The 18462-nt window shown below is 34.2% G+C and overlaps 1 protein-coding gene across 7 annotated transcripts in view; it reads left to right on the top strand.

The window, feature by feature from the left end:
- castor1 (cytosolic arginine sensor for mTORC1 subunit 1) overlaps positions 1-17397 on the top strand; it is a 23584-nt gene extending 6187 nt beyond the window's left edge. Inside the window, exons 3-13 of one of the 7 annotated variants that reach the window (XR_006251109.1) lie at positions 473-493; positions 606-799; positions 2075-2210; positions 3061-3184; positions 3477-3587; positions 3698-3780; positions 5055-5149; positions 13473-13566; positions 15213-15340; positions 15445-15575; positions 16628-17395. Coding sequence is in view for 3 of the 7 variants with exons in the window: in XM_043240914.1 (XP_043096849.1) it covers positions 473-493; positions 606-799; positions 2075-2210; positions 3061-3184; positions 3477-3587; positions 3698-3780; positions 5055-5149; positions 7659-7727 (833 nt within the window). In the remaining 4 variants the exon portion in view is untranslated. Of the gene's footprint in view, positions 1-472; positions 494-605; positions 800-2074; positions 2211-3060; positions 3185-3476; positions 3588-3656; positions 3781-5054; positions 5150-6052; positions 7627-7658; positions 10047-13472; positions 15341-15444; positions 15576-16627 lie in introns of those variants that run through there. The other 6 variants (XR_006251108.1, XR_006251110.1, XR_006251111.1 and 3 more) reach the window with 6 other exon arrangements.
- Positions 17398-18462: the final 1065 nt, after the last annotated feature.

Below are 18462 nucleotides of genomic sequence, written 5' to 3'. Positions count from 1 at the left end.
TGCTAAGGATTTCATTTGGACGTTTTAAAGCAATTAAATTAGGTTAAAGACAATATTTAGATTTTCTTGCAACCTCAAAATCCAGATTTTCAAATAGTTGTAGCTCATAAGATGTCCGATGTATAATCTCAATTTTTAAAAATATAATTTTAAATTTATATATATATATATATATATATATATATATATATATATATATATATATTGAAAAAATTTTTTTTTTTTTTTTTGGACTAAGGATATATTGATTTACTGCTTTAAAAAACATTTTCTTCTTCTTCTTCTTATCAGTGTTAGCAACCAGTGCTGTTTAATATTTTTTGTGCACACTATTTTTGTTTTTTCTTTTGGTAATTAAAAAGGTAATTAGTAATTATATAAATGTCTCTACTGTCATTTTAGATTAAATGTATAAATCCTGTCTGAATAAATATATTACTGCTTTTTTTTTTTTTTCTCTCAAACTGAATAGTAGCTCCTCTTTCAACGCAAGGTACTATCGACTACCATGCTTCTTAGTTGACTTTCTCTACTAAAAATGATTTAAAACTGATATTTACTGACACCGCCTTCTGTATGTTCTCTGTCACGTTGTCTTTCTCCAGAGCTCCAGCCGTCTGAACACTTACAGGTGGAGGGCTCCACTTGGCTCCCTCTCAATGTCGTCTCCAATGGCAACGCCTCCAGCAGCTCACAGGCCGTGGGCGTCACCAAGATCGCCAAATCTGTTATCGCTCCATTGGCTGAGCAGCATGTGTCCGTCTTCATGCTCTCCACCTATCAAACCGACTTTATTCTGGTAAGCAAGTCTGCTGTGTTTCTGTGATCACTAATCTAATTTAATTTAATTAGTTCTGGAAATGGGCTGAGTGATGGAATATTGTGTCAGTGAATTAGGATTGCTATATATATATAACAAAAAAAAAAAATGCCGTGACTTGTGATAAATGTTACCTGTAATATAATACCAAAAATAAACAATAAAATGACAAATCATATACGAAAAAAACTTTTAATTTAAATTTTAACTCAAATCATAAAATATAAAAATCTCATTGAAAAGTTTGATAGTAGTTTGTTGATACTATAACAACACCCATAATAAATACCCATATTTAATGTAATTATGTGCATGTAAAATGCTGAATAATGATGGTCAAAGTTGGAGATTCATAAAAATTCAATAAATAAATAAATAATTATATATATATATATATATATATATATATATATATATATATATATATATATAAATCTTTTTTTTTTTTTTTTTTTTTTTTTTTTAATATGGTAATTCTGATATAACATGAATTCAGAAGCATTCTTAATATTTACCTTAGTGTTGCGTTTAACTAAGCTGACAAACTTTTGGCTGAACCCAGAGACATTGAACGGTGTTAATAAATAAAGTATTAAGGAAACAGCAGCTTGAACATGCACTAGCATCAAATACACTTCCCTGTTGTAAATGTTTTACAATTTTATGACCCTTTTGTTTTTAATAAGATGGTAGATGTGTAATGAAAGTTGTGTAATGTTGATTGGCCTTTATGCATTACACTTTCAAGAGCGGTGATGCTTGCTTAATAAGCTAGTTTACAGTTTTGCTAATAAATATAGGGATGTGTGGGACAGAATCTAGTTAAAAACATATTTATTTATTTATTTTCTAGGCTGCTTGTCCAATTTGCATAAAGTTTTGTTTGTAAAATATCTTAAATTAGCCTAATGTTAAACCAGTTAAAGTGTGCAGTGAAACTGTGGCCTAATGCAGACTAATTTAATATTCACCCTTAAATGCAAAGTTCAAACTTTACATAACATTTGTGCAAGGAAGCCACGCGCTACCGAACAGTCGCCTGCAGGGGGTGCTACATCGACAACAAAAACATCCATAACAGTTTAAATATTGCATTTGTGGCATTGCTGTTTGAGAACGAGTGCTGCTAACATATATTAAAAATACAGTAACAATATAAAAGTAAAGTACAGAAGGAGCACAGGAGTGCCGTAAGGTGATTTGTATAAAAGCGTATGTTATTAATGTGCTAAATGCGATTGTTCGGTGTTGTAGGTGCGAGAGAAGGACCTGTCGGTGGTGGTGGAGACTCTGGTGGAGGAGTTTAATATTTTCAGAGAGGAGGGAGGAGAGTCGGTGCCTGTGCACAGTCAGGACGCCTGCGACAGCCTCCAGCGAAACGGTAGAGAGGGTAAGACGGCAGCGAAAGAAAGGCATACGTTGCCAGAAAACGTTTGGGGTCGGTATGAGGTTTCTTCAAGGCTGCATATATTGAATAAAAATACAGTAAAAAGAGCAATTTCACTAGCCGTTTTCTATTTCTATCATTACTCTGGCTTCAGTGTCATACGATCCTTCTCATTTTGCTGCTCACAAAACATTTATTATTATTATTCCTTATATTATAGTTATCAGCCGTGGATCGTTTAATGAATAGAAAATTCGTAGAGGAACAGCCTTTATTTGAAACTAAATATTAGATGTCTAAATAAAGGCTAATAAAATAACCTAACACACAACATCTGAATTAACGTAATGGCTTTTTGAAAAGGCCTTGACATTTGAAGTAGTGAAATTGATCATTTAAGTGCCACTATTATGGGTTATGAAAGGTTCATATTTTTACAGGTTGACACGCATGCATTTCAGTAATTCACAGTCGACTCTTTCTTTCGAGAGACAATAACTTCATACACGGTTGCACTTTCAGATTTCAAACTTTTGTGAGTTTTCATCCACTTAGAGCTGTGGTACACACTGCATGAAAGATCTTTTCCATAATAGGGGCAATTTGAGAATAGTCCATTATACTATGAATGCATTATATGATGGTTTTAACCCTTTGTAGAGTGTTATTGATTATTTGTCCAATGTGACGTATTATTAAATTGAAAACAAGCTCATTCACAAAAGAGAGTTTTTAGAATTGCTTTTCCTATTTTAAAGTGTCTGTCTGTCTGTCTGTCTGTCTGTCTGTCTGTCTGTGTCTGTGTCTGTGTGTGTGTGTGTGTGTGTGTGTGTGTGTGTGTGTGTCCGTTCAGTTCCACATGCAACAGTTCATCCGGTGCTGATTCCAGAGAATCAATTCTGTGTAATGAGCTTGGATCCGGACACACTGCCGGCGATCGCCACCACCCTCATAGACGTTCTGTTTTACTCTAACAGGTATGAAACTCTGCATCTCACTGTTTTCACAGCTTTGAGTTTTGTATTTCCTCTTCAGCACCACCCTCAGCTGAACAATACTCTTTTAATATTTCACTGCCACTAAGAGATGTCTTGAACCGGATCACGGTTTAAGGGAAAGGTAGTTCACCCATGTGAAAAAATAAGAGGCAAAACGTTGTTGTTGTTAGTTTTTTGGTGTGTGTGAGTTACTTTTCTGTGCATCTTCAATAATAACAAGTATCAGGTTAAGCATTGTGTTTAATTAATTGAACGTGTGTTTCTCCCGTAGTCCTAAAGAGGGCGCCAGTGTTGATCAGGACATGGAGTGTATCAAGTTCTTCTCCTTTTCTCTGATTGATGGATACGTCTCTTTGGTGATGGACACAGAAGCACAGAGACAGTAAGACACCTTACAGTGTAATGTCATATCAAAGCCTTGCAAGTTGCAGGTTTAAATATGAAAAATAAGTTTTGTGTGTGTGTGTGTGTGTGTGTGTGTGTGTGTGTCAGATTCCCTGCTGATCTTCTCTTCACCAGCTCATCTGGTGAGCTCTGGAGGATGGTGAGAATAGGAGGGCAGCCTCTCGGCTTCGGTGAGCTTCATTCACCATCAGACGCCTTCTTTTTTTTTTATCATTTGAACACAAAATTAGGGCCCTGTGATTTCCGTTTCCATTCAGTTTAACGCAGAACGTCATGTAATTTGACCATTTTTAAATGAGCTAATCAAAAGCGGAGCGTTTAAGAGTCACCTCATGAGCATTTTACCATTTGGTTTGAGTAAAACTAGCGTCGTATAAAAATCGTCAAAATAAAAGTTTTAGTACAAATTTTTCAGTAAAATGTACATATCCCACTGCTGCTTGCCTACTAAAATTAAACGCATTATTTTTTTGAGAGACATGCGTTTAAATAATTAGGCATGCTAAAACACAGAATTTGAAAACAATAAAAAAAGGGCCCTAGAGATGTATTTTCTGTTAAACTGAAGTGAAATTGTGTATGTTTAATGATTTTAATTCATTAGACATTCTTTTTTTTTTTTTTTTTTTTTTTAAATAGAAAAAAACAGAATCCAAAAAAAAAATAATAAAACAGAATTTGGGAAAAAATAAAACGGGAAATAAAAATAAAATAGTATCTTAAAAGGTTACAGGATTACACTTAATAACGGAAAATAATGCAAAACCCTAATTTGGTTCATATAATTTAATTCCAATAATTAAATACATGTTTAGTATTAAATAAAACGGCCTTTAAATAAAACAATTGCATAACCAACATTTGTGTGGTATTTATGTATATTATATAAGAAAACGACAAAACCTTTGCTAAAAAAGATTAACTGTTTTGCTTGCACGCTTTTTGTGTGATCATGAACGAATATTAGAGAACCACAAACATGCAAATGTGTTGTTAAATAATTTAATTGTTGCCTGACAAGAAAAATGAGGGTATTTCTACATTAAAACAATCTCCCACATACATTTTGGAGCATTTTCCCAACCAACACTGCACATTTTTCATCTCCCCTTTGTCTAACACGCTCATTTCAGGTCTTGGAGTCTCTACTAAAGAGCTGATGATCTGAATCGGGTGTGTTTTATTAAGGAGACATAGAAAACATGCAGTGTTGGGGGGGGCCTTCAGGAACGTGGTTGGGAGCCACTGATGTATAGCATTCAAAATTAGTCACATATATATATCTCCTTTTTAAAGGGTTTTTTAATATAAGTATCTACTAGTCCATATAACACTGAAATCTGTTCAGCTGTGTGAACAAACACAACAGATTGAATCAGAAAGTCACAACTTTCCCACTTGTTTGCCGTTATCTCACTGTGTCTGTCTTGTTGAATTTTTTCAGATGAATGTGGGATAGTCGCTCAGATCTCTCAGCCTCTCGCAGACAGCGATATATCAGCATATTATATTAGCACCTTCAGCTTTGATCATGCTCTGGTAAGCCGTTTTACCTCCCTCTTTTGACGCTCATAACATTTAAGCTCTGTGTAGTAGTCGGCGGGGCGTTAATAGTGTCACCACATCAAGCGTAATGGATCAAACATTCATGATAATAAAAGTTTCCGGTTGCCCTGTGTGCACTTATTTAGCGATAATGATCTGCTGACATTCGGTCTGTAGAGGTTATGTGTTTAGTCTGCTACTTCGATATTTAGTAGATTTAAATCATTTGCGATATTTGAGTGACGCTGAGCAACGGGAGGATAGGCTCTGGTTACCTAGTCACCAGAAAAATGGGAGAATTCGAGAATGTGATTGGACGAATTTCGCAACACCGCCTCTATTTATTTCTATGATGTCATGGGAGATCAGATCATTCGGTCGTCCTTGTTTCCTATTCCTTTCGTTTTTTGTTTGTTTTTTTTTCCGGGCAATAAGTATTTTAGCAGAAACCGTTTGGTTCCCTATTGGTCAGTGGGTCGTTCTTACTCATCATTAGATCATCGTTATCATTTAATATCATTATTAGCTGTCTTGCGAGACTGCCTGAAAAGCTTGCTTATGATTGGTGAATCACAGCATTGTGCATGGAAAGGAAAATATGTAGTGTGTCACAGTTGTGTGAGCTGTGCTGCTCTATGTAGGACTTTAATTACTAATTGTAGTCCATTATTGAAGTAAAAATTGTAGTTGGTAAACAAATCTATTAGTTTACACATTTTAGATAATGTATTGTTTACTTTTATTGTTTTTGACCTACCTTATTTACCACATAGATTTGTAAAGGAGTTTTTTGTACCATGTTGTTGACATTTTGTTTACGTGTGTGTTGTTCATGTGTATATAAGTACATACACATACATGATATATTTAGTATATATTTATATTCATTGATTTCAGAAAGAAGGCTAGCCTAGCCTAGCTTAACCGCTCAGGTAAAGACGTTCGTTTATTGCTTGGACAGAGCAAGAACACCTAAAATGCTTGTGTGGATTCAGTCGTGACAAAATGGACCCTTTTCAACGTAATGCTGTTGAACTTACGGAGCAAAATGTTCGCTGAGATAACTGTAACATTAACAGCAACGCTGAAATACAAGAATAAGGTAAAAGTGTGAATAATATAATAATATATATATATATATTAAAATAAAGCCCTATGGGAACTGTTGTGCGTCTCTAACCAACACACGCAGCGTATCATTAATGAATCAACGGTTTTAAAGGAATCGAGTGAATCAATAGTTCAGTGAACCATTAATACGGGCACTTTTCTGAGTGAATCAGCCGTTTGAACGAATCCATTGTATGAATGATTCACTTATTTGGACAGGGATTTGTCACCACCTTCTGGATATTTAGAGCATCTCTTTCTTTTGTACGTTTACTTAAAATATGTATTTCTAAATGTTTCAAAAAAAATGTTTTTGTTATAAACAACACAATAAAACTATTTATCCTTATTTACAAATTTATATAGTATTAATATAGTACTAATTTTTGGAATTCGATTATAAAATCTGGATTATATGTAAAAAATTAATAACGTGCATTGGCAATACGTAATAAAAAAAAATTCATTCGATTCATGAGCCAAGTCATGATTCATTCAAAATCAGGCGTGATTCAGTCTTCAGTGTTTAGGACGTTTTTCCACACAAAATTATATATAGCAATCCTGCCTATGGTTTATTCAATACATGACAATGATGCAGTCGTTCAGTACAAGCCAGTGAAGTCCCCACCACCAGAATCGGGCCTTCACATGACCTTACGGTAAAAGGGGAAGCGTGAAGAATGCTTCATACCTGTTGGTATTCAAGCTTGTGCGATTTTTCTCATGGCCTTCATCTGTTTCTGTTCATCTAGCCTTTGTCTACCTCTACCCTGTGGTCTCACAAGCACTTGTACATACGAAATATTTGTATTATTGTTTAAATAGATTAAAATAATTATTGATTATTAAATAATGTCGACTTGACTTGCTGTTTTATATAAATGCGTTTCGGTTTGTTTTTGTTATATTGATTAGAAATAATGCTAATTATTGATTTTACGATAAAAATATGAATGACATATTCCTAACGTTACTTATTTGTATTATTTAGATATTTTCTAAGGGTCATGCCGCAAACATTGCATTTAAGGCATTCGTGTAAAAATTTTAAATGTTTAAAAACGTTTACAAATGCCGTTTTTTGTGAGAAACTTTTTATAAAATATGATAATATGTGATGCCTCCACGCACGCATCTTTGTGTCTGCACATCCATGCACGCATTCTCGGTATGAGCCGATCCATGTATGAGTATGAGATGATGCATCTCCGCTTACGCCCATCCTGCAAAACACCAGTGTGTGTTGTTCAGCTGACAGCATGTGACATCCCACAACAATATTGCATATTTGGATGGGACGTAATCATCCTTGTGTTTTTGTGTCATCCAAACCTACTTTTTTTTTTTTTTTTTTTTTTTTTTTTTTTTTTTTTTTTTTTTTTTGTCTCAGGTGCCGGAAGAAGACATTTCGAGCGTGACCGAGATGCTTCAAGCTCAGAGGAAGGACGTGTCCAGTTGAGGCTGCTTTTTAGTACATCTTAGAAAGGCCTTACCGTTGGATAGAAGATCTTATTTGAGCCACTAACACGCAGTATTACTCCACAAGACTGTCTTACCATAACCAGAGGTGCTTCTGTCGCGGCTTTTGAGAGCTTAGGTTTGAAAACTGTGGCGTTTTGCTTTTGCAGAAACTGCAGTGCTGATTATATGCGGAGAATGATTTGAAAGGACATTTTTGCGGCATGTCAATGCTCGATTATTTGAAGCACTTTTTTTTTCTCGATCGAATTAGAAGATGAGAGAACGTTATCTGCTTTGGAAGGTTGTTTTGCAGCATGTTCTACGGAAATCATTATTGCTTTTGAGTATTACACACAGACGTCTTCCAGTATTGTCAGAATCAGGTTTTTTTTATTCTTAAGTAACCCTGTTTGAGGTCAAGCAAAAGAAATTTTATTGTTGTAGCAACTTTTGGTGTCATTAATGCATTGCACTTAGAAAAGCAGTTACTGACAGTGAATATTCGGATCGCTTTCGAATCAGCTTTTCAAACATATCTCGCTAATATGTGATCTTTTAGTCTAATTTGCACCTATTTTTTTCCTCAAGAGCATATCCAGCTCACATTTACCCATCGAAACGAAATTCTGTTGTAATGTAAATCTCTTATCTGAAATGTAGATGAGTTTGAAATTCAGCATTGCATTACAAATGAATCCACTGAAGTGAATGGGTGCCGTCAGAATGAGAGCCCAAACAGCTGATTTAAAAACATCACAATAATCCACAAACGTTTATGGACATGTTTTCATATTCTGTTTGGAGTCTCATTCTGACGGCACCCATTCACTGCACAGGATCCATTGATGAGCAAGTGACGTATTGCTAAATTTCTCCAAATCTGTTCTAATGAAACTGTTTCTTTAAAAAAAATTCAATTCATGTTTATATGAATCAACATTATCTGCAATTTAATTTCCCTTCATTTCCTATCAATATATAAGCGATTTTTCTAATCTAAAATAAATATTGTATCTTTTTTTTTCACTTCATAGGAATCAGTATATTAGTGCTGCATATCAGTGTTTGTTTTTACAGTATAAAATTACTGTATTAAAGTAGTGAGGATCACTTTAATCAATTTAAAAGTAAAATGGGCACACAACCATAATGGGAATTTGAGAGGAAATGTGTGTAATTTGTTTATGAGATTCACCCTTTGAGAAATCAAATTTTTACGCGAATGTTAGGACGTTTATGCAACTTTTGAGTCACACACGTCACGAAAAGGCCCGAATAAATAAGTACTTGTAAGTTTATCAGGATCTCTTTTTGAGTTGGCAGTTTGGCCACAAATTGATAAGATTTCTGAAAATCAGTGAGCTCACCGTCACTGTTAACTGATCAACAGCGTGGTTAAGGAAATGCCTCTTGCACAACTGTATGCCTACAGACATCGTAAAGTTTCTCTTGTGACATTTCTGCCTTTTTTGTTAGCGCTAAAACATGTCCAGCTCCGCTGTGGCCTTACGATCACTCGTGATGCTCGTTTAATGTCAGAACAGGCCGCTGTTTTTGACCCGTTTAATTCACTACTAGTGAACAAAGCACAAATATTTAGTAATCAAATTAGAGAAATTGTTTTGTAACAATCTCTCGCTTAACCTCGGCTACTTTTGATTATTGAGGAGCCCAAAAATGACCTTTTCCCGGACATTTCTATCATGAGCCAATGGAAAAACGCACTTATTGATTGTATTTTGATGGCACAATCATTAATAAATCCCAGAAATCAACTGGTATATGAATGAAACTCTTTTTAGAGAGAAATATATCTTTGTTACATGCTTTTGGAAGAGCAGCTGAAACAAAAACTAGCACTGACATGCAAAATATTAGATTAATATTGGGTTACTTTTTTTGTTTGCTAACTTTTTTTTTTTTTTTTTTTTTTTTTACTTTATATAGTCAAATATGTATTTCAGGGCACCAGTGCAGCATAAGAATAAAAGTGTTTTTTCTTTTCTTTTTTTTTTTAAGATTATGGTTTAAAAAAAAAAAAAAAAAAACCTATTCGTTTATGCAATTCCAGTGCCATTAAGGAGCTATTTTCATATGTTTCTTTTATCTCATTTCTATAGATAACAAAGACCAAGGTTTACTGGTGTGCGCAAAATGCAAAATGTGTTTGTAAACGAGTCCGTAATGATTCTGAGCATTTGTTATTTTTGCTTTTTGTAGACTAGAGTCATTTTTGGTACATTTTATACAGCGTCAAAGTAATTCCACACCTTGTTTGTAACGGCTGCTTGTTCAATAAACGACTATATAAATACTGTTTGCTAGTATTTATTTTATTTGAAAATGTTTGAATGGTCGTGCAATGCAGTCACAACACTTGAAAAAAAAATACTTTTGCATTTAATTATGAGAAGAGCATCGTTTTGATATGAATCACGCCTCTCTCTCTCTCTCTCTCTCTCTCTCTCTCTCTCTCTCTCACTTTTCATTACTGCTGTGTTTGCTTTATGAACTCACACTCATTCATAAACACACACTCAAAAGTCAGCATTTAAAGTGTAATTGCGTTCTTGTCTTTGGACAACTTTGATTTCCTTTTTTTGACCCACTTCAAATGTTTTCTGTGTGTGTGTGCGTGTTTATGAATGAGTGAGTGAGTGTGTTCATGAAGCATTCCCCGCAGTAATGAAAAGCAATTTGACTTATACTACTTATGCAATGTGTATTGTAAGTCATTCAGAAGGAATTGCGTTGCATTTTAAATTTAGTCGTTGCAGGTGGTATTACTGGAAGGGACATTCTCTTCATTCCATATAGCAATAATGGAAAATAGCGTAGTGTTTAAGTCATGAATATTTTGGTTGATTTTCCTGTAAGGGAAAAGCTGTAAAAGACACGTGGGAGTAATGCTTATGCTTGAAGAAGGACAATGGCAGCCACTGACGTGAGTTGACACCCTGATAATGAGAAATGTGACGTATTAAAATCTTTCTTTTCCAACTCCCATCATTTCAGATTCCATAGCCATATATTATTAAATCGAGTCAGTTTGCAATTAAAATCAGAAGAGATTATTTCTTTAAGCAGCGTGTGACGTTAGAGGATTACAGCAAGCCGTACAACTAAATAATAATCATCGAAATTGATGATGCATCAAAAGTTCATGTAAGCACCATCTTTAAATTATTACAATATCGTAATGGGCATGCTTTATACAAACATTAGTATATGTTAATAGTCAACATTATGGCCTAACACCGGAATGTACAACTTTAATGAAAGTTTTCATCCACTCCACATTTTCATTACTGTATGTGTATATATATATATATATATATATATATATATATATATATATATAGAGAGAGAGAGAGAGAGAGAGAGAGAGAGAGAGAGAGAGAGTTAAATAGATAGATGTAAATGATGGCATGCCAAGTTTGAATATATTGAAAATCTGAATATATGGATTTGAATATCTTGAATGAAAGTTTGAATATGTTGAATGCAATTCAACATATTTTTGATGAATAATAGTATAAAATAATGTACAATTAAATAATCATTTGACTAAAATGCCATATAGTTTCCTTTGACTAAAAATACACTAAATGAATTTAACTGAAATCTACTCACCTTGATTAAACTGAAATGCATTTATTAAGCATTTAAGTGTCGCACAACTATTACTTGGATGCATGACTACTGACATAACTGTCATAATTGTGTATTTTGACAATTGTGCAAAAAGACACAAAATAAAGTTCAGTTTTGTGCTCATGGGGGCCCAATGCAAACTTTTTATGGTTGTAGTTAACTATAATTATCCTGATAGTAAAATCGATTATTCTTATTTGTTCATTTATTTGAGTTCATTCAAAGGGGGAGATAAAAAATGCAATCTTTCAACCATCTAAAAACACATTTCCACATATACATTGTAAAGTCAACTTTGCTATATATATATATATATATATATATATATATATATATATATATATATATATATATATATATGTATATGTGTGTGTGTGTGTCTGACTAAAAATGTAAATTAAAACCACTCATTCTTTCGTCTTCTTTTCTATGTGCAAAAAGATAACTGTACTGAACATGTGCAATACAATTATTTTGCATCTATCCAATTAAATATTAAGTTGCACATAAGCAAAGAAAAGGTTATGATGCAAGAAAGGTTTTTCTACTGATCACTGAAAAGTACCTATCGCCAACTAACTACTTTATCTGCCAGTTTTCATCATACTTTTTACGTAACACAAAGCCATACATCATCTGACAGAGTTGCATAGAAAAGTTGTTTGGTCTGAGCATGAAGCGGTTGTGGGCAGGATATGACAAGGAGAAAAATTTAAAAAACCTGAATAAAAACACTGTGGGCACACTTTCCTGTGTCAGGATTATCCCTGTCAATTTCATCAAAGAGAAGTTTGATGCTGTGCTGCGATGATGCAACTGCGTTATCATCATACAGATGAATGATTCAGATATTTGAATTACCTGTTCCTACCACACAAGGGAGTACTTACTCAAAAGCGTTCCTATATGCAGAAAGGAACAGGTTATTTAGTTTACCCAAACATCGAAGGACACTAACCCGCTAATACACTTCCCACGCAGCAATATCACAATATTAGAGGAACTGTAGCTCTTTTCATACATTTCTTGTATTTGTCTTGTATTTTCTGATAACATGCAGTATTTGTGGGGAAAGTAACTGTACCATTAATATGTGCACTGAATCTGTAATCAACACGAGGCTGTCTAAGATGTAGTTGAGTTTGTTTCTTCAACAGAACAGATTTGGAGAAATTTTGCATTGCATTTTTTGCTCTGCAGTGAATGGGTGCCGTCAGAATGAGATTCCAAACAGCTGATGAAACATTACAGTAATCGAGTAATCCACTACACTCCGGTCCATCAATTAACATTTTGAGAAAGTAATAGCTGTGCGTTTGTAAACACACATTTTTAAAGATTCATACAATGTCAGTAATTTCTGTAATTCTTGTAATTCCTTCATTGTAATCATGAACGGTTCCGAGCCTTTTTCAGCTTGTCATCATTCTGGTGCAGGTTGATCTTAATCTCAGCCATGCAAATAATGCTTTTCTAGAATGTGCCTGGCTTTTTTTTTTTCTAATATGAGTCTAATATGGCTTTTTTGTTTTGCACCTTTTGCACCAATCCATTTAAAAAAATCCCGAAAACCCAAAGAGAAGATACATTTATTCTAAACCGTACAGTACACAGGCTTATGAATATATACATATTTACAGTAATTGTCCATATTTTAATTGAAGATACAGTATGTCACAGTAGCAGCAAAATGAATTCAAATTGAAGATTTTAATGTAAAGAAAAATGTCTGAAATGTAAATGTAATGTATGGAAATAATGAATAATAGCATTGTTAATTAATTAAAATACTTGGGGTTACCTTGAGTTGCCAAGTCATTGCACAAATGTCTCATAAAAGAAAAGTTAGTTCTTGAGAAAGGTCTGATAACATTTTCAAAAGCCACTTACTTTGATGTTTTCTGCTGACTTAACGTGTGGCATGAGAGTCAAAATACTTAAATTGATCTGTCAAAAACGGGGAAAAACGCTTGAATGCGGGATGGAAAAGCCAATTGCTTTGAACGTTGATCAGATAAGCATGGATATCACACCGAAGATCTGCGCGTAAAGTTATCTCAATTACTTTCCATTTTCTTATGGAACACAGAAAAGCGGAAATGGTCCGATTTGACTGATCACGAGTGGCGGAGTGGTACCTGAAGCGGATATACAGCCGTTTTGACGTTTAAGACATTAGTATGGTATGTCCACATTTTCACTTAACTTCATCATCATTATGAAATGAATATTAGCCCTATTATAGTCTTCACTGGATGTTTTTATGCGGTATTTGCATTTATTTACATGTGATTTGATTAGCTACTGCTATGGTGGATGATTTTGGCTAATGTGCATCAGAGGGGATGTAGAAATGAGTAAGTAAAGCCGACTGATGAACAGGGTGGTATACCAACACCTTCTCACTCCCAAGTTTTCACAAATTACCACTTGGGCAGGACCCTTTGGCCTCATTTTATGACGCACGGGGTTCCCCTTCAGTTTTCGCCATAAAGGTCATCCATTATATATACACACATGCATATAACTTCTGCTTCTTCACTCAGTGTAAATGGGTATGTGGGTATAAATGGGTAGGCTCGCTCAAGACTTGCGAAAGCGATTAAACCCGGAGTTACGCAAAAAGCGTCGTAGAGCAACACAAGACGCAAGTTTTTCAAAGCCATAAAAAGAATGAACGGAAAGGTAGCAAGCAAATAAATATTGCGCCATATTGTTGCTGTCGTTGTTGTTGCTCTTTGAAAGGTAAAAAATGAATAAACCTTATTTTTTAATCAAACTTTTAGGCTAGGCGTGAGCGTCGCGCAACGTTTACGTCAATCGACACCCCGCCTCCAGCAGCGCGGGAAAACAGAGTCGCTCAAAATTTTCGAGCTTCTTTTTGCCTTCAAAAGGAGAACGAAAAAGAATTTCGTTTGAAGTATATCTTTTTGAATAAATAGTGATGTTAGTTGTGTCTGGCTGGTATATATTGCGTTTTATTGACAGACGGTACATTTAGGGGCAGGGGTTGGGTCGCGCGCTCATAAAACGTGTAAATAATGTAACATAAATAAAACTGCTGTGATTATTTACAATGGAAAATCACACCCCAACATATATGCAATAATGGCAGTGTCATTACCCGATATATAATTTAATCATTTCAAGTATCTCACGGAGGACCCTGCACGTCAAAACATTATGCTAAAGGGCTCTGTGCATCAAAAAGTGACACCAAAGGGTCCTGACCAAGCGGAAATATATGACAAGATTTGTCCCACGTAACATGGAAATGTCCGACATGTAACTTTGAACAGAAGATGACTTAGGAGAAATAAAATACACACTGTATCTCCCACGTATACTCCCAGGAACTCATTCACAGGCGACACGGGCATTCAAGTCAAATGCAGTCAACGAATAATAACAGAAAGCATGTGAGTGGTGACTTTATGTCTGCGCGTGTATTAAATGCGTCCCAACGCGTGGCCTGATCAAACTAGCTTACTGTAGGCTGCTCGTACCACAGAACTGAATTTCGCTCCACATTGCATTCACATTTCATCATCTCTCAACTAGAAGTAAAATCAGGGGTTTCACTGAATTTATTCGCATATCACATGATTGAATGGCACGAAACGGTGTCCTAAACAGGGACCCCGAGGGCAAGCTTTTTAGGTTCACCCGCGGCCGACTTCAAGAGCCTAAACGTGATCACCAGAACTCAAGGAAACGTCGAATCATTACATATCACGCTCATCTGCTCACAACTATCCGCAAAGAAGATAATTTTGCTACGTTTAATTGAAAGTGTGTGAGATAACATCTTTCTTTTCTTATGACTAAGCACCCATAGGCGTATAAAAGACAAGATTTGAGCATGAAAAGGCATTATGCTCTGAAGAGTTGCTCTTGCACACCGAGTAAAAAGAAACAGCACAGTGATTTTTTTTTTTACCATGGAGCTAAAAACCGGTAAGACAAATCTTTTTTTTTTTTTTTTTTTTTTTTTACTCAGTTTCACTGCGAGGTTAGCTGCATTTGTGTACAACAGACGCCAATTTATTTTTGTTTTTTAGGACTTGTGATTTTCTGGACTTTAATGATGATTCAGGGGATGACATGCAGACCGACAAATGAGCATATATGTCCTTTTAAAAAACGCGTTCAAAGGACAAAGAGCGAAATGGAAAAGCTCCTGAAAGACTCCGTAAGTATCCACCTGTTTCTGTATTTAGTATGCGATCAAAATGCCCGAATAACTATTAGCGGGATAAATGACTTTAAAGAGATTTTAAAAGAAAATGTTAGTTTGTAATTTTAGTTTTTATTTTGTTATTTTAAAATAAATTATTATTTAATTTTTCTAATTTTTACATTTAATGAAATGCGTTACTTTACGCGAAAGTTTAAAGCGGCTGTTTTCGAGTCACGCTTGAAAGTGTCTGTCTGTCGCAGCTTTGCATATGATATCGAAACCGACAAATAATGCTCAATATTTCGTCAGTGAGTTGTCAGAAGGTGCTTTTTTTTTCTTTCGTATCTTGATATCTAGTGCAGTGACTTTCATTTCAAGTCAGATTTAGCCTAAATGCTTTATGGTGCCACTGTTGTGTTTCAGATTTGTCAGTAAATTAAATGTGACATTTTGAAATGTATTAGGATTATGAGAATTACAATTTAAAATAGTATATATATATATATATATATATATATATATATATATATATATATATATATATATATATAGTAGGGTTAGGTAAAAATATTTAAGTGATAGACATGCATTTGTATAAGCATGCTTTTAATGCTGTGCTTTCTATCTCAGTTATGATTATGATGAAGATTAAACACCAAAACCTATAAGTAGCTGTTAGTGACATTATAAATCTCGATACAAACATGCAGCAATATCGTTAAATGAAAGCCTAGACAGATTTAATTTAGGCTTTTAGAATAAGACAATAATGCAAACTGATCAACTCGAATACAAAGAGCCCACTTTTGAGCTTTCCTCATGTTTAAAAATAATTCTAAATACATAAAAAAAAAATGTGTTTAAAGTATCTTTACCTTGAGATTAGTATAGCATATTAAACTAATTTCTTCTACGTCTAGCTGTCAGTCATACATTCTTTTAGTGTTCATAATTATTTCGCTACGTGACATTTCATTTCAAACCATGATTTAACAGGAAACAGTTTGTAAATGATAATTAAATGCTTGTCTTTTAACGTACGAATCGTCTGTCATTCTCTTCAGGTCTTAAATGTCGGAAAAAATGTTAAACCGTTGCCGGATATCCCAGAACTTCAGCTGAAAAATTTGTCCTGCGAAGAGAAAACTAGGAAAGCGCAGTGTGGAGTTGAATTTATGCAGGAGGCTGTTCAGCTGATACTTAAACACCAACTTGAGCAACACGATGACAACAAGCCCATTATTAAAGAGTTAAACACAACTTATCTTAATTTAGGGCACACCAAGGTCTGCGTTGCATCTCATATAGGCAATTGCACAAACGTAACGATGCCTAACTTCAAGTCTAATGAAACGTATCATAAACAACAGTGGTACGTCACCGTTTTTAAGAACGCTGTGGACTTTCTGGACGAGCTGGTAAAAATCCAAGATCATGCTCCGTGCAGACACCACAAACCCAAACATGCTTGACTCCCAAGAAATAATGCATTTCATTTGTCAGCCGCACTTATTGATATACGAAGGTTGGTCACTTCCTCTTAAAGCGGTTCTTTTATTACTAGATTTTACAAGATGTGCTCATGTTAATGTTTTATATTTATTTGTACAATTTATATATTTATTTTTTATACACTTTGCAAAATTTGGTATTTTTAGGAAAAAAAATTCTATTTAAGATATTTATATTATTGTCACTTCATCCATGTTGTTCTGTATTGTAATTTATTACAATTAAATGCATGTTATTTATAATCATTTTTTCAGTATTTTGATATGCCGTTTCATTATTTTTAAAATGCTGCCAACATATTTAACATTACAAATAGTATTTATAATAATTTAACTTTGTATGTCTTTTGCATAATAATGTAATACAATAAAATGTATTTATATAATTTTTTTTGTGATGTTTTTTGATTTAGTTGCAGTATTTAATAAGAATGTTTGTTACCTGATAAATATTTGCTATCGTAATATATACAAAGCTATTTAGAATAATTCATAATTAAATGTTTAATAATTAAAAAAGCGTAATTAAAAGCATTTTTGGTGGAATAAAGAATACTTCCAACTTTAACATTACAAATAGCATTTATATAAATGTTACTTCATACAGTCAATAAAATATAACGATAACAAAAGTTTAAATGTTACAAATTCTAGGAGCCTTGCGTAAAATCCTTAGTCCGTTAATTGTACAAGCAAGAGGCAGGTGGTTGACTCGATCTTATTGCTAAGTCTGCGGTGTAATACTATAGTCTCCTGTGACAGTCATTAATCAAACTGTCATATGTAGCCATGAAAAAGCTTGTTAATTTTCTAATTTCAATGCAGATGTTTTTTTTTTTCCTTTTGGAATGATCGGGATGATTAATTGGTTAATAGCAGGCATGTATTCCCAAGTGGTTTCTTTATTTTGGCTGTTGGCAGTTTGCGACAACTATGTTTACTGAACAGCACACCGGTGTGCATACACTCGTATGATTTATTGACATTAATGGCTTTTTTTAGAAAGCGTGCTTACTCTTATTCCGAAAGAAATGCAGTAGGCGTCTAATAATCTAATCCGAAAGAAATTAAGTATAGAGCCAAATATGGCAGCATTCATTCTAACGTAACACAAGCTAAATTCTGATGCATTTCCTTATTTTTACATTTATATTTAAGATCCCTTTTGCCTTATGGCTCATTTCTTAAAGTGGAACTGAAACCTGACAATTATACGTGAGCAATGGACTGTTTAAAATGAACTTATATCTTCACTTTCATAATTAATAAAACATTACATTTCCTGTAACATCTCAAATTAGGTCAAATATCAATTAAATTCAGTGCATGTGATATGTAATACATTAGCTTTATGAATTCAGCTTCAAGACTTTCTGCTCCTGTTTAAG

This window comes from Puntigrus tetrazona, chromosome 5, assembly GCF_018831695.1.
Source record: "Puntigrus tetrazona isolate hp1 chromosome 5, ASM1883169v1, whole genome shotgun sequence".
Classification (NCBI taxonomy): Eukaryota; Metazoa; Chordata; class Actinopteri; order Cypriniformes; family Cyprinidae; genus Puntigrus; species Puntigrus tetrazona.
This window is presented reverse-complemented; position numbering and strand designations above follow the sequence as displayed.